The sequence below is a fragment of the Hyaena hyaena genome, unplaced genomic scaffold (assembly GCF_003009895.1).
Source record: "Hyaena hyaena isolate Hyena2069 unplaced genomic scaffold, ASM300989v1 scaffold_189, whole genome shotgun sequence".
Taxonomy (NCBI): domain Eukaryota; kingdom Metazoa; phylum Chordata; class Mammalia; order Carnivora; family Hyaenidae; genus Hyaena; species Hyaena hyaena.
In genome coordinates, this window is record NW_024080821.1 from 1,022,706 (window position 1) to 1,037,563 (window position 14,858).

At 42.1% G+C, this 14,858-nt stretch overlaps 1 protein-coding gene across 4 annotated transcripts in view; it reads left to right on the plus strand.

Moving 5' to 3' along the window:
* ANKFN1 (ankyrin repeat and fibronectin type III domain containing 1) overlaps nucleotides 1-14,858 on the plus strand; it is a 470,333-nt gene that overhangs the window by 331,321 nt on the left and 124,154 nt on the right. For all 4 annotated transcript variants that reach the window (XM_039241182.1, XM_039241185.1, XM_039241183.1 and 1 more), the window contains one exon: nucleotides 714-924. In XM_039241182.1, coding sequence (XP_039097113.1) covers nucleotides 714-924 — 211 coding nt within the window. The remainder of the gene's footprint in view (nucleotides 1-713; nucleotides 925-14,858) is intronic.

Here is a 14,858-nt window from a genome sequence, read left to right on the forward strand (position 1 = left end):
AATATGTTCTCTGCACAAATATTGAAAACAGATTTTATTTCTCACCTATCAGAGAGTTGTAACTGCATGTCAGAATTATCAAAGGCCCTGGGGCGCCTGGGTAGCTCAGTAGGTTAAGCGTCTAACTTCGGCTCAGGTCATGATCTTGCAGTTTGTGGGTTCGCGCCCCGCGTCGGGCTCTGTGCTGACGGCTAGCTCAGAGCCTGGAGCCTGTTTCAGACTCTGTACCTCCGTCTCTCTCTGACCCTCCCTTGCTCACTCTGTCTCTGTCTCTCTCTCTCAGAAATAAACAAAATATTAAAAATTTAAAAAAAAGTCCCTGAAGGGTCTTACAGCAACATAACGTGGTAACCTGGATGAATCCAGTGTGTTCCAGATTTATATGACTGCATGCCACGTTCCTCATAGAATACCTTCTAATGACCTATCAGACACTATCACACAGAAGACTGGTTTGAGAAAAGCTGGTGTTTGCTCTTAACTGTAGACTAGTCGTGCTCTACTGTATGGTCTCAGTGCATCTAAATGAACAGATGCATCCATTGGCCATTAGACAAGAGGGAGAGAGGATCCAGCCATGTCTAACAAGTCATATTTGTTGGGATAAATTCCAGTTTTAAGTGGGGACACAGTCACTGAAGTTAAAACAGCTAAGCCGTAAGGCAAGCTGGTCTGGGAAACTGTGCTAACCTGCGCATGTGCTTATCCTACAGAACCTCCAGGGCAACGAAGCCATGTTCGAAGCAGTCGAACAGCAGGACTTGGATGCTGTGCAGACTCTCCTGTATCAGTACACACCAGAGGAACTGGACCTTAACACCCCTAACAGCGAGGGGCTGACACCCCTGGATATTGCCATCATGACCAACAATGTGCCCATTGCGAGGATTCTTCTGAGGATAGGGGCCAGAGAAAGTCCGCACTGTAAGTAGACCTGGGGATAAAAGCATGTACTATTAAGGCTAGACCCAGCATCATGCCACCAAAGTAGCATGACTGACACTCATAGCATGAACAGTTGATGAAGGTAGGCTCAGAATTCCTTTATATGCTTTCAGGGACTTTCACGCAAATACCGATAGTGTTTTACCAATCTAAGCGTCAAGTTACGTGCTAAACAGAATACACCGAGTAGAATTGAAAAGGAACCTTGAAAGAACTTCCTCCTAACAATTTAACCCAAGTTTTAAAATATGTGAAACACTCCAAGTGAGGCTATAGAATAGGAAGTATGCACAGAAAAGGTTTAAGTGTGTGTGTGTGTGTGTTAGTGTCTTCCGTCCACAGTCAATCTGGTGGCTCCATTCATTCACTCATTCGTTCAATAAACACTGAGAACAGAGTACTGTTCTAGGTACCAAGGCTCACTTTGCCATGTGAGCAAGACAAAATCCCTGTTTGTCAGAGAGTTTACACACTAGTGGAGGAGACTTCCAATAAGCAAGTAAATAGATCAATTAAATTATTAAGTGCAAATAGTGACACATGTGATAAAGGAAATAAGATAAGTGAGTGGCCAGATGTTGACAGAGTGGGGACTATTCTAAATAGGGTTGGGCAAGAAAAGCCTCTCTGATGCAGTGACATTTGAGCCTGGTCCTGGAGGATATCAAGGAATGAGCCACATGAGGACGTGTGGGGTCAAATTCTAGGCAGAGTGAATAGCAAATAGAAAGGGGCCCAGGCAGCAGTTGTGAGTTGCCCTGTTTGAAGAAAGAGGCCAGTGTGGCTACAGCAGATGAACGAAGGGGAGAGTGATCACAGAGGAAGACCATGCAGGCTCTTGTAGGCCATGGTATGTGCTTCACTTTGATTGTAAATGTGATGGGGAGACGGCAGAGCAATTTAAGCAGCTGACTAATGTGTTCTGCTTTACATCTGAAACGGTCACTGCAGAGCTCTCCGAGACATAGACAGTGGCGGGGCCGCTGTGAAATTGGGAGGACTGGTGTGGAGGTTATTATAGGGGTCCAGGAGACAGATGCAGGTGCTTGGACTAACACGGCAGTGACCTTGTTGGTGGCTGGGGTGGACTTCTGGATGCGTCTTTGAATAGCTTTATTGAGATATAATTCACATGCCTGCAATTCCCCCATTTCACGTGTACAGTTAGGTGGTTTTTGGTAAATGCACAGTTACGCAACCATCACCGCAATCAGCATTAGACTGTTTTCATCACTCACACCTCCCCTTTTAGCTACCACTCCCCGACCTCCCCACTCTTCCCAGCCCTAGCCAGCCACTAATCTACCTTCTCTTTCTAAAGATTTGCACAGGCAGGACATTTCAGTAAATGGAATCCTATAACGCACCGTCTTTTGGGACCGGCTTCTTTCCGGATGTGCTTTGAAGTAGAGTTGAGAGTACTTGCCAGAGGGAGCTGCTCTGGGGCCAGTGGCAGAGCCCGCCAGGAGCAGACGGGATGAAGTCGCATAGTCCTTGCCCTGCGCCAGGCACTATTCTGAGCACTTTACATGCATTCACTCCTTTAAACCCTACAGCAACATTCTGAGGTGGGCACTCACATTCCCCTGGTGCAAACTCTCTGACCCAATGACCACAATGGCTCTGAGCCACAGTTTTTATGTTTCCTAAAAGAAAAAAGTAAACCCATCAAACTGTTACTTTCACTAATACTGATTCACTTACTTCCAAGCGGTGAGACCCAGAGAAGCAAGCAAATATATAATTAGAGGCCACATCTCTGCTTCTAAGTTTCAGAAACCCCCACCACCCAAAGACTAGGTACAGAGGCAGATCCTTGTATCAGAAAACCCTTTATTTTAAAAATGCTGAGCTCACCACATCCCTGTCACACAGAGTAAGGATTTGGGTTCCATAGGATTGGGGTTTCTCAGTAAGAGCTCTTTCGTCAAAGTATCACTTCTTTCTAATGGAGCAAGGGGGCTCGGAGGGGTGGGCAAATGGAGAGGGAAGAAATCGAAAGGCTTCTCTGCTACCTTCCAATTTATGCTGCAATAACATCTGTCCCAAAGATCCAGCGAGAGAGCAGTGGAGAGAGAAGCAGAGGGTCTGAACATAGAGAATGTGGACTAAGCCCCATTCTGTAGGAACAAGGGAACCATTCATCCAGATGTTGCCTGCACTGGGCTGGATGAAACATTAGTCCCACTTACCTGAGACGCTACAAAGAATTCTGCATTTTCCGTGGAACTAGTGAGACTCCCAATCTCCCCAAGTCCCCTTGTGCATAATTAAATCTCCATAAAAGAACCCATGTACTAAATATCTAGCTAAACCAAAAGCAAATTCATTCAAAAGGTCCCTGGTTTTTCTCATTCCTTCTGGGGTGATTACCACAACCATCATCACAAAGTGGTAAAGGAAGGTGAGAGATAAACCTAGGTTTTAGCCTCCAGGAAATAGGACACCTAAGTCACCTTGGCCACCCAAGAAGTCAAAGAGATATTTCCCTGTTAAACTCCCATGTGTATAAAGATGGTAAAGGAATATTGATTGGGTATGAGTCTTCAGATATGTTATCTCTGGTTTTCATGGTAGCACAGACTCTGAGGGGTTACATGACTGACCAAAAGTCACACAACTGGCAAGTGAATAGGCATGTCAAAGACGCAAACCTAACTCTGTGGGACACCCATGCTTGGGATCCTTCCATGCAAACCCACTGCTTTTCCAAATAATCAGTATAGAGGACTGGGGCCCTGCATCCTTCCCTCTGTGCCATTTGCTGAAATCCTATGGTATATTTCTTTGTTCTGTCCTATACATGAAGGTGCATTTCCTGTTGGAGAGAGGCACAATAGAGAAGCTCAATCTGTTTTGGGGGATTTTTAATTCACTTTATATATCAAGTGCAAAAGAAATAAAATGGCTTCTGTGCATGAATGTGAGCCAGCCCATGAGAGACACCAGGGCTCACCAGCCAGAACCGGAGAAGCAAACACCTGCTGCAAATTATTCCCCAGAAGCTGCAGAGGCAGAAAGTAAGAGAAGAAAAATGACAATGAGGTCTTAATTTCTTAGAGTGTTTTACACATTGTAAAACTTCTTTAGCTTGCATCACCTCATTTGGTCCTCACAACTGGCTTGTGAGATGGGAGTTTGTTTCCTCCTTTTGATCAATGGGGAAACTAGAATAAGAAAAGTCAAGGGACACCTGGGTGGCTGAGTTGGTTAAGCATCTGACTCTTGATTTTGGCTCAGGTCATGATCTCACGGTTTATGCGATCGAGCCCTGGGTCAGGCTCTGCACTGACAGCAGGAGCCTGCTTGGGATTCTCTCTTTCCCTTTCTCTGTGCTCCTCTCCTGCTGTCTGTCTCTCTCTGTCTCAAAACAAAATAAATCGGGGTGCCTGGGTGGCTCAATCGGTTGAGCGTCCAACTTCGGCTCAGGTCATGATCTCACGGTCTGTGGGTTTGAGCCCCATGTCAGACTCTGTGCTGACAGCTCAGAGCCTGGAGCCTGCGTTGGATTCTGTGTTTCCCTGTCTCCCTCTGCCTCTCCTCTGCTCATGTTCTGTCTCTCTCGCAAAATTAAATAAACATTAAAAAATGAATAAATAAACATTAAAAAAAGAAAAGTCAAAATAATTCACCCAATGATACAAAGCTAATAAATGGTAGAAGTAGGATTTAAACCCAATTCCTCTACATTAAATGCTTTGGTATTTATGTAAAAGCCTCAGCACACTCACTATCACACCTTAATTATTTCCTTCCCTGAGTCTCTGTTGGTTTCTCTTCTGATACCAGTCAAGTATTTCAAAGCAGAGTACAGAGTCTCTGATAGGGTTAATTTTCTGCCTTCTGTTTCCTGTATGTTCCCTTCTGAAAGCCAGCCTGATGTGCTTTCCACTCTGCCAATCAAAGATCCGAACACAACTCCGAAGCAAGTCCTCTGTGATTCTCCCCGGTTCATTGCAGGAATCATAAAGACACAGATGAGTTTAGGGACCTAACTCCAAATCATTGGTCAGGCATACCTTTCAGTCTTTAGCTCCTGAATCACAACACTATAGCAAGGTGTTTTTTACAAACATGGCTTGAAATTCAATCATGTACATTTCCTTCTTCATAGGGAAAGTCCCAGAAGTGGCCACCCAAACTTGCACACTACCCCAAAGTTAAACACCTGCAGAACCCAGCCTGCTCATTAGATCAATCTAGTATCCTTATTCAGTGACTTTTCCTATTCTTTCCATTGTTTGGCAAGCAGCAAAGTAATATTCATTCCTTCTGATATCAGTCATTATTAAAGTAGAATCCCAAGTACTTTTACTCAGACTGGTGTGCTGAGCTCAGGAAACAGGCAAAGACTAGAAAGGACTTGAACTAGGACAGCTAATGTAGAGAGGCACCTCAGGACATGCAGGGACTGTGCCTTAGGTCATTCCATCCACTCAGCATCCCAGTCACCATAACACCTGCTCAGCTGAACAAATGCTATCCAAGAAAGACTTGTCTCTGTAAGTGAAAGTCCCCAGTCATAAGCTCTTGCCTCATTCTGACTAACTCCTATCCTGCCCCCATTCTCAAATCTCAGTTCAGCAGCCTCTAGGAGGAATTTGCTGACACATCAGTGGGGTGCTTGCCTTTCTGAGGCTGCTATTTATTTCACATCATCTAGGGTCCATAAACAGTAATCATAAACTAGTTCTCGGGGTGCCTGGGTGGCTCAGTTGGTTAAGCATCCGACTTCGCCTCAGGTCATGAATGACCTTGCGGTTTGTGAGTTCGAGCCCCACATCGGGCTCTGTGCTGACAGCTAGCTCAGAGCTTGGAGCCTGTTTCAGATTCTGTATCTCCCCCTCTCTCTGACCCTCCCCTGCTCATGCTGTCTCTCTCTCTGTCAAAAATAAATAAAACATTAAAAAAAATAAAAAAATAAAAAAGAAACTAGTTCTCTTTGGATACCTGCCACATACAAATCAGGTCACTCACATGGATTTTGTCTGTCTTGCGACCCCAGTACCTGGCACAGAGTAGGTGCTCAGAAACTTGCAGCTGAAATTTTGAACCCTGTCTTCCACTGTTGGGAATTACAGGTATGGAATTTATGCGCATAGACACGCACATGGGTTATGTAGAGTACATACACAGCATATGGAAAATACCTGTAAGTCTTCCAGTAATTTACACTCAGGACTACCTTTTGGTATTGTTGCGTTGTCATTTTCCAGGTACTATTGTAGAATTTGGTTGTAGAGGGAGCCTGACTGTGGGCAGTTTCACACTGTTGAATGATGCGGACCAGTAAGAATGGTGGGATGCTTTGAGGCGCCTGGGTGGCTTACTCGGTTAAGCGTCCGACTTTCGCTTAGGTCATGATCTCGCGGTTCGTGGGTTCGAGCCCCGCGTCGGGCTCTGTGCTGACTGCCAGCTCAGAGCCTGGAGCCTGTTTCAGTCTGTGACTCCCTCTCTCTCTGACCCTACAATGCTCACGCTGTCTCTCTCTCTCTCTCTCCTAGAAATAAATAAAACATTAAAAAAAAAAAAAGTTAAAAAAAAAAAAAAGAATGGTGGGATGCTCTTCATCTTTAGTGTTTCTGCCCTTCCCTGCAGCTGTGTTCTTTCTCCCTTCTCTGCAGAGCCTCTCTGCATTTCTCTGTGAACTCTCTCACTCTTCCTCGGGTACTGCTCGTGGAACTAGGAGATGCTGCCCAGAATTAGTTATGTTCAGTTACTTCATAGAGTGCGATTGCGCAGTAGCTGTCACACAAGTATGGTGTGGACAGCAATGTTACAATTTTGGCAGACACGTAAGATGCACCACTACTTTCTGCAGTAGTCGAGGGTCCGTGCTGGTGCAGGGACTGGTTCAGGGCACGTCTAAGAGGTGTGACTATAAACTAATGAGGCTTGCTTTATGTAAACAAACATACCAGAAAGTCTACAGTCCAAACAAATGTTATCCTTTAACACGGTCCTCACGGGGGACCCCACACTTGCCCCAACAGAGCGGCCATTGCTCCAAACACTTCTGGATTTGTCCTCAGAGCCGGTTTATGAGAAAATCTGACTCGTTGCTTAGAGTCACACCTGATTTTTGTTCCAAAACAGCATTGCCCAGCGTCATCACCCTCCATGTTCACCATGGCTTCGAATGATTTAGAGAGGTTTCCTGAAATCAAATCCATCCTCAAAGGACAAAGATTTGCAACCATTAAGAATATGTAAAGGACAAGCTTTGGGCAGGTCACTAGAATGAGTCCCCAGATATTTTTATTTGCTTCATTAAAGTAGGTGTACAAACCCTCACCCTGACCTGCAGATCTGCTCCTCAAGCTTCATCTCCCACTGCTCACCCCTCACCTGTGGTACACCAGCCTCACCAGCCTCCCTTCCATCCCCTGAACATGCCACACTGTCTTACCAGAGGGCCTCTGTCCTAACTATTCCCTATGCTTGGAGTGCTTGACTGCTTTTAACCTTGATCATTGCCTGACCAATGTCACATCTTCAAGTGAGGATTTTTCTGGCCACCAAGTCCAAAATCTAACATCACTTTCTAATCACATCACTTCATTTCAATTTTCTACATAGTACTTATCACTATATATTTTTTTCTTTTCCTTTGCTTATTTACTGTCTCTCCTGCATTAGCACATAAACTCCTTAAGAGCAGAACCTGTTGTCTCATTCATTAAGGCATCCCCAGAAAACAGTAGGCATTCAGTAAATATGTGCTTAACTGAATTGAATGAATCCCAAGTCCACTTCTTTTGAAAGGTGTGAACATATTATTTATTTTGAAGGGAATGATTTTACTAAATACTGAGTGAATTGATCTTTCACATTTCTAAGTAATTATCTAGACATCAGGTGGCTACAGCCTAAGGCCTATTTCACCTGCTCTTCAACAGTTAATTGTCTTTCATTCTTTTTGTTTTTGACTTTTAAATATATATGCAACATAGAATATGTTCTCCTTGTAAAAACTCAAAACGTTACAGATGAAGTTAAAAGATACCTTTGACAATCCACCCAACCCTTACGTGTACAAGTGCACACACTCACAACCTAAGTCCCCGTCCCGAAATTCTCCCAACATACCTGTTGCTACCATCTTAAGGTTTGATTGAGGTAGAGGATCCACTTCCAACCTTACTCAGAGTAACTGTTGGCAAGAGACTTATGTTCCTTCCTGCAAGGGCCTCTCCACAGCACTGCTCCCTGACATGACAGTTAGCTTCCCCCAGTGCAAATGATCTGAGAGAGATAGACAGACAGACAGACAGAGAGACAGAGAGACAAATCAAGGTAGAAGCAACTGTGTCATTTATAACCTAATCTCAGGAATGACAGTCTATCATTTCCTGCTGAATGTGGTTGGTCACACAGACCCAGCTCTGGTCCAGTGCAGAAGGGTGTGACTATACAAGACAGTGATCTCGGGGCCCCTCTTGGAGGTTGGTTGCCCCACGACCTATCTAGAGTTATGGAGGATTAAATTCAATAACAGCTTTAAGCTATTTCCCTGGCGCATCAAAATGGTAAAAAAAAAAAAAATTGTTAGCCAATATAAATATCAAAAACAATATAAAAGAACTCAAGAGTTTCTGGTAAAGAATTTAAATATTTTACCCATCTGTTGTATAGTTTGTGTTTTGAAAACACCATTCAACACAAACACTTCTTAAGGTTTGTGGAATTTCATGTTCTAAAACTACACTGTCAAACACAGGAGCCACTAGCCACATATGACAACTGAGTATTTGAAATGTGTCTGGTCCAAATTAAAATGTGTTCCTAATGTAAACTTTACACTGAATTTTCAAGGTTTAACTAAGTACAATAAAATATATTTCATTTGATTATCTTACATAGTTATTTTTATCCTTTCATTATATACATAATATCTATTCTATCTCATTAATAATTCTACATTGATTACATGTTGAAGTGATAATATTCTGATCTACTGAGTAAAACTAAAATAGATTATTAAAGTTATCACTTTTTTCTTTCTTATGGAAATTTTAAATGATTTAGCTTACATTATATTTCTATTAGCACTGAAAGTATTGGCAAAAGATATGGTTATCTTATTTCATACTTAAGCCGTGACATCATTTGCTGATCTGCTTTGGAAATAATTTTCTAAATAATTTCCTCAAGTGTTTTGTATGCTCATTTTAGAGACGTCTATTTATCCTTTGGAGTTTAGGAGACCTGGGACAGAAGTCTCTCTCTGGGTCATTGGCTCTGGCTTCTTAAAGAACCACAATTACAACTTAAACTATATAATACAGACTTTGTGAGTCCACATTCTGCTGGAAAGTAGCAGAGAAGAACATTCCAGAGCCCCATGTCCAGGCGTAATGAGTTCTAGGAGGAGAAAGCGCCATAGTAATTAAAATGAAACACTTAATCTCCAAATCTCTAAAACTCTTTGGACCCACATACTCATAGTCCTTGGGAAAACCTGATATAAGACAACAGGTCAGGACCTAAGTGAAGCCAAAGTGAACTCTGAGTTCCAAACCTTAGCAAGACTGGTAAATTGAAATGGAGGTATTGAGCTTTTCTTGTATGAGATGTTTTTAATTAAAAAACATTGAATTATTGGACTTCTCTATAGTATTTCCTTTGAGTTCCTACCTGAAAACAAGTCAGTTGTGAAGTTGTTAGAAGGTTGTCATTTATGATTAGCAAAGATAAATTTTATGAACTGCAGTTCTTGGTTGCCCAGAGGATATTGGCTTACATTCCCAGGTTTATATCTAAGTGACCTTGTTTTCTTCTTTTGAAATAACAGATAAGGTTGAAATTGACACCATTTAGTATATAATATATTTCTGAATGGTAGTTGGCGCAGAACATTTTTAACTATGGAAAGAGATTTTTGTTTTTTTGATAGAAGAACAGAGCTATTTTATAAAACAAGTATTTGATTTAGTTTTGTGTGCCTGTAAAAAATATAACGGACTAATGAGTATAATAATGACAATACAAAACTACACTAATTGAGAGCTATCTATGTAAAGATTATCAATAATTTGGTGTTGTTACTTTGCCACTTTTCAGATGAGACACTTGGGCTCAAGATGGCCATGTTACTGGTTAGGATCACACATTTGTAATGAGCGGTGCTTGATCTAGATCTAAAACCCAGAGCCCTTTTATCATTTTGCCTCTACTTTGGAAATAAGAGGAAAGCAGATTTCAGCTCAGGATGAGGGAATGCCTTAAAATTAAATGAAACTCTTTTAAATTAAAACTGAGAGTGAGAATGGACAGGGCCACCTTAGTGAACAGTGAGCGCCCCTCCTGGAGCACAGGTTCTATAAGAAGAGGCATTTAAGGCTCTTTCTGAGGCTCTTTCGGACACTGAGACTAAGTGATTGTCTTTGTGCCTCCTTTTCTTGTCAATTAAAAAAAAAAAGAAAAATGCTAGTAGCAATAAAAAAGTTGTTGCTAAGTTATAGAAGGCCCTATTATTAGTAATGGGCACATGTATTCATTTTTTTCAAGCAAATCAAATGAATTATTTCCTAACACCTTCAGTTGAAAATTGAAATTAGTTTACATTTTACCCTCATTATATTGCTCTAAGCAATTATCAACCAGGCCAAAACTCACGAATTGTAGGGCAAGGCGAAATTAAGAAGTAGTGTGTACTCAGTGATCCATAGGTTAGATTCTGATGGTGAGGAAAACACATTCAGTGTGATCATTATTTATCTCAGGATTTAAACAGTAACTGTAATTGTATTCTTTGAACACCAAGTTCCCACCCCGCCCCCACTCCCACCTCGTAGTTAATTAGCTGGGCAGGTCTTAGAACAAATACCCACTCAGACACTGGGTGGTAGAAATGCTGCTGATAATTAAACACCACAATAGCATGGGGCCTATTTCAGGAGCAGCAGAGTGGTCTTGCCCCAGCCGGTCGGCTCACCACACACTCACAGACCCTCTATTGTGCTGGCTGTGCCTGCTCAGAGGGATAGCAGCTTGGCTGGAGAAGGAACCAACTTCAATAAGAGAGAAAAGACCAAACCTTGCAAACAAGATTGGGAATTCTGGGCTACAGGGGAAAATGTCCAGAGTGTGGAAGTAAAAGGGGGATGGATCCAAGAAAAAGAGAAGTGGATGGGCAGGAGAACAAATCAGATGATAGACATAGCCTTTCTAGTTTCTGTGTCCAACCCATCAACCAGAATGAGTTCACAAGCCTCGTGCCAAACCCATAGCAGTTAGAAAGTGTGATATATAAGTACTAGGTTAATTTGCATTCCTTTTGGTGTAGAGGAAGTTCACTGGTTTCTTTAAGGTTTTTAAAAAAAAAATTTTATGTTTTATTATTTTATTTATTTTTTAAATAGTTTATTGTCAAGTTGGTTTCCATATAACACCCAGTGCTCATTTTTTATATTTGAGAGACAGAGAGTGAGAAGGAGAGGGGCAGAGAAAGAACAGAGACGATCTGAAGCAGGCTCCAGGCTCTGAGCCGTCAGCACAGAGCACAACACAGGGCTCGAACTCACAAGCAGTGAGATCATGACCTGAGCCAAAGTCGAACACCTAACCAACTGAGCCACCCAGGTGCCCCTTTAAGGATTTTAAGAAATCTCAGATAACCATCTCATCTCCTTGGGCTGGGTCTCTTCGTTTTCGAAGTAAGCAAATTTAAAAAATAACAATAAAATAAAATAAAGGGGTTAAAGTGCTCTCAATCTGGCCAAAATAGGAAGGGGAATCTCAATCACTCGCCAGGTATCAAAAAGGCTAAACTATCGCACCATTACTCAAGATAAAACTACACAGTCTAGTAAAATTATCATATTGCTTCTGCTTAAAATATATTAACCCACTTCATTAGGTTGATTATCTCATACTAAACAGATGCTTCTATTGGCAGTTACAGAGGTCATTAATAATAGGGAGAAAAGTGATTATAAGTCAGCTGATTTGGTAGTCAATAAAGGAAATTTTTCAAAAGCGAGGTGTTTTATTAAGGTATTAAAAAATCCATAGGAAAAAAATAATAAAAGTTTTGCTGGGTGACATGGTTGGAGCCCATTGGCTCCGTTAGTGCCTCTTCTACTCACCCACGGAATTACCTCTAACAACAGAGACAAATGAGTGTGTTCTCAGGGGTGCCTAGAAGAAAAGCAGTGGGAGAGATTTCTATAAAGTTCCTCTTTTTTTCAAACCTTCAATTTTGGGGCAATTTTTCCATTCTCCTCCAGAAGTGTTTTAATTTCTAAATACAATACCAAAATCTGTATGGAAAAACTGATGCCCTGGGAAGACACGCAGATTCATTCTGTGGCTCCAGAGCTGCCCACAGTGGCCCCACCCACCCCGCCATGTTCTGTCGGTGTTGAGGTAGCCCAGTTTGAGAAGCACAGGGATCTAGAGGATCTTGGAAAATTCACCTGGCTATCAAACTGAATGGGTTTTCCTTTAGCCTATGAAGAGGCAAAAAGGCTTAACCTTAAAGATGTAGAATCCCTTTACCACTACAGCTCAAATAGCATCAAGGCCACAGACAGGGAGGAAAGGGAAAGTCTAGAAACAAAGCGTGTTGTGCTAAGGAGAGCAGGAAAAATTTCAGGGGGAGCCAAGCACAGCTCAGGAGAAACTGTCCATCTGAAATGCCACCTGGAATTCACACCAATAATAACTGTTGTGGATATAAAAATTAATAGGGGGGATTTCATAGTATTAGAAAAATTTATTTTTATAAATCATGTGTCTATCACCCAAGTGTTGATGCATGCATGCAATTCAAACATCAGGCTTACAATAAAAAGCTCACAGAATGACTTAGCAAGGACAATCCCCCCATTTTCTCTATAATTTGGAGTGGAAGGAGGAGGGGGGTGGTGGGTAGAGGGTGCAGTTACTGGGTCAATTAATCAACCTGAAAACTGTGACACAAACCCTGACGCCTAACCTATGTCTAAAAATACACAAATGTATACGAATTTGTTTTAAACTGTCAATGCCTATATTTAGGACCTTCCCAGCAAGGCTATAATGAGACTGTGTTTGAGGCCTTCAGTCATAGCAGACTCTACCATTAATCTGAAGTTAGTTAAATTAACAGCATTTAGTACTGACTTGTCAATCTCACTGCTCCAGGAAATTGCACCTTGAGGCTACTAATATTGCCAATTTTTCCACTGGAGTGTGCGCCCGCGTGTGTGTATGTGTATTTTTTTTTTTTTTTTTTTTTTTTAACAGAGCCTCCACGTTCATACACCATCATTGCCTCCCTGCGTCCACAGCACTTATATTATCATTTATTCTGGCCCCCTTTAGCCTTCCCGGGGGATTCTGCATAGTGTAGCTGCTCAGTGAAAGAGTTTTTTAGCTTTATATTTATTTGTTTATTTTTCTGTCATGGCTCACGACTGAGCCTTTAAAAAAAAAAGTGTGACGGTATTCAGAGTACATGATTGACTGCTACAGCAACATTCATTAACCGTGACAAATCGGCAGCAAAACACAGTCCTGAGTGTTCTAAACAGCAACTTTAAAAAAAGAAGAAAGAAAGAAAAAGAAAAAAAAGGACTCAACTAATTTTTCATTGACCTCATCTGTAAATAAATTGAGACTGATGGTGAGCAGGAGGGCAATAATAAATTAGTATTCATTTCCTGTAATTAATGCAAACATGCCTATGAACACAGAGAAGATGAATCTATAACCACCTAATTTCCATTTCAAAATACACCTAACAAGTTCTCACTTGAGTTATCTTCATAATATTTTCCTCCCTTAATTAGAAGAATGGAATGGTTGGATTTCTTTCCCACCCACCAGGGGGAAATATTGTTTTTGGTCACAGCGTCAAACACATGCTGGCGACAGAGCAGCAGAACTTGATTCTGGTCTGTTTCAGTGTGTGCGTGGTCCCTTCCACATGACCATGCGGAGGCTGCCTCCTCCTTACCGCTAACTGGGGTGGGGGGAGGATGGGGGACTCCTGCAAAGTGACCAGGTGACCGCTGAGGCAGCCCTCACATGCGTGAGAGCCAAGAGCAAAGCCCAAGAAGCAGCTTCCCAACCTGACACAAGAATGTGATGCATTCTGTTGTTGTCCTGAACATTCACTCACACAGGGGCCGGTTGGGTAAATAGCATCATGTGGATTTAGTTGAGATATCATGTACCAAGTAAAACAGAGATAGCAAGCTGTATAATCTCTCTCTGCAAGAAAAGTAGTCAAACTTGCTGTCAGGCATGGGCATTTCCGGAGACCATTTCTTCCCTGAGATCATGATCAGAGATTGAATGGATAGAAGATCATTGTCTAATGACAGCCAGTGGTCAGAACACACTAGCACTACTGGGACAGCAGGCACTTTGTTAGCAATAAATAGATTGGTAAGGACGCCTGGGTGGCTCAGTCGGGTGAGCATCCAGCTTCAGCTCAGGTCATGATCTCATGGTTTGTGAGTTCAAGCCCCACATTGGGCTCTGTGCTGACAGCTGGGAACCTGGAGCCTGCTTCAGATTCTGTGTCTCCCTCTCTCTCTCCCTCTCTCTCTGCCCCTTGCCCACTCACACTTTGTGTCTTTCTCTTTGTCTCAAAAATAAACATATTTTAAACATTTTAATAAATAAATTGGTAAATTACACCACTGAGACATATGTACAAAAATGTATATGCTGGGCACAGTGGGATAAGAGCATAAAATTTGAATCAGATGCTACCAAAAAAAAAAAAAGAGAAGAAAAAGGAAGTAAAAAATGACCAACCAACTTTAATAGAATGCAACTCGCCTCATGGATGGCTTTTTCTAGGGCCTTCCTAGCCCTACAGAGCTTTTGGCCCTAAGTGTTTGTCTTTCTAAAGATTATGGGAACAAATGTGTGCGATCTGGGTTAAAAGTGGTCCTCATGGGTACTTAGTGGAGTTC